General features: G+C 35.0%; 1 protein-coding gene across 1 annotated transcript in view; it reads right to left on the reverse strand.

Moving 5' to 3' along the window:
* Nucleotides 1-941: 941 nt before the first annotated feature.
* The window catches only part of LOC107573386 (parapinopsin-like), a 75007-nt gene continuing 74140 nt past the window's right edge, over nt 942-1808 (reverse strand). Inside the window, exon 4 of the mRNA XM_016259822.1 lies at nt 942-1346. Within this exon, the coding sequence (XP_016115308.1) occupies nt 1101-1346 (246 nt within the window). The 3' untranslated portion in view covers nt 942-1100. The remainder of the gene's footprint in view (nt 1347-1808) is intronic.

The following is a 1808-nucleotide window of genomic DNA, read 5'->3' on the forward strand; positions in this document are numbered from 1 at the left end:
ATAGAATATGTTTGGAGAACGTGACTAATTTGATATGTTAATTGAATGATAAAGCTGGAATTCCTCAGGAGCACATGAATCTCCATCCTCACACTAACAATACAAATTATAATAACTTCTAAGGCAAAAATTGAGAAGTGTTTGTCATTGAAATCATATAGAGAATTAATAAATGGTATAATACAGACCAGATTTTTCATGTAAATATACATCAATATTTTACTTTCCTACATCAGTGTAATTGCTACAATGAAGTTGTGTCCTTAAAATGCAATTATGTATAACAAGTCTTGATTTGCAGACACACAATCTAAATTGTTAACTGTCATAACACAATACAATATTGTCCTTTCTTTACCTTTTTATTATTCTCTCTGTTTGGTTTAAACCACTATACTTTGTACCATGTAATTGTAAAACATCTGAGCAAAAATGCTTGAATTAGCAAATACGTATAAACTATATGTTCACAAAACAAATAATATATATTATTAAAAAGCATGAAACTTAGAAACTATAACATACATTCACAGGCCATACAGTAACAGTGCTTACAAGGTTTAAAAGCCACTGAAAAAAAAGACATACCCATCTTCTCTAATGAAAAAAATGAATAGATGTAGAAAAACCCTTTTGTTTTAATACCATTCAAAAATGAACAAGTTGTACATTTATACAAATATTTTCTCATCAGGACTATTACAAAAAAATAGTGTTTTTCAAACACTTGATAGCTGTTGTTTACCGTACTGAGAATAGTCTTTTTCTCTCAGCAGACCTTTTGGACAGGTCTACAAACATAGTCATCTTAACACCAGCAGAATCTGAAAACATTTCAAAGAAAATTAGGAACTGCTAGCTACATATTATTGCAAGAATCTAACACCCTGTTGTTGGATAGCAGACACATATATACGGTAGAGCATAAAAATAAACTCCACAAAATCAGCCTCACTCGGGATTCTTTCATTTTCCCGTTTGTTATAGTAGCTACTTATACGCAATATTCTTGTGAAATCCTCCAAATCTCACACTGCATTTCCCTCATTTTGTGTGAAAAGTTTCTTCAAGTGTCACCATTTTTTGAAGCAGAATAACTCTCAACCATTATAATGGGCCACAAGGGAGACCACAGCAGGTTTGGCATTATCTGTTGATAGAGGGCCGTCCTCCGCTGGGTTTGCCTGGTTGGGCAGCACTGTGGGTCCCAATGAAGCAACCACAAAAGTGAAGTTGTCTGTGCGCCGTCCAAGCCGAACAGGTTTAGTTACCTTTGAAGAACTTTTCAGACTGGAACCTCGCTGGGGTTTGTCACAGTTGAAAAGAGCTCTGAAACACCTGTAGAACTGACACAGATAAACCCAGACAAACAAGTAAAAGGCATTAGATCAACAACGCTAAAATATGCAACACATGCAAGTATCAGTTTGCAGGAAATATGCATCTAGTTCTTTACACTTTAATTTACTTTTTGACATGCATTGTACATTGTGAATGGAATTCTGATTAGAAAAGGGCCCTTCTCTTCCATCCCCATTATCTGTCCTGCCATTTGCAAAGAGACTGCTATCCTTTTCACAGTCATCAACAGTGCCATTTCTAAATGGTATCAAATTCCCAGTTAATGACATTTTACTTTTACCTCTAAACAGAACAATTATACAATTAGAAACTGAATAATTGCTGATAATGTACACTTGCTCAATAATTTCCATGGCTGTAATTAAATGTCTGAGAGTAATCTGAAGTAATTGTGCCCTTTCCATTCATAGTAGAGAAAAAAGAGATTGGGGGGGGGGGGGGGGGGG

The sequence above is a fragment of the Sinocyclocheilus grahami genome, unplaced genomic scaffold (genome assembly GCF_001515645.1).
Source record: "Sinocyclocheilus grahami isolate Dianchi unplaced genomic scaffold, SAMN03320097.WGS_v1.1 scaffold1928.1, whole genome shotgun sequence".
NCBI lineage: Eukaryota > Metazoa > Chordata > Actinopteri > Cypriniformes > Cyprinidae > Sinocyclocheilus > Sinocyclocheilus grahami.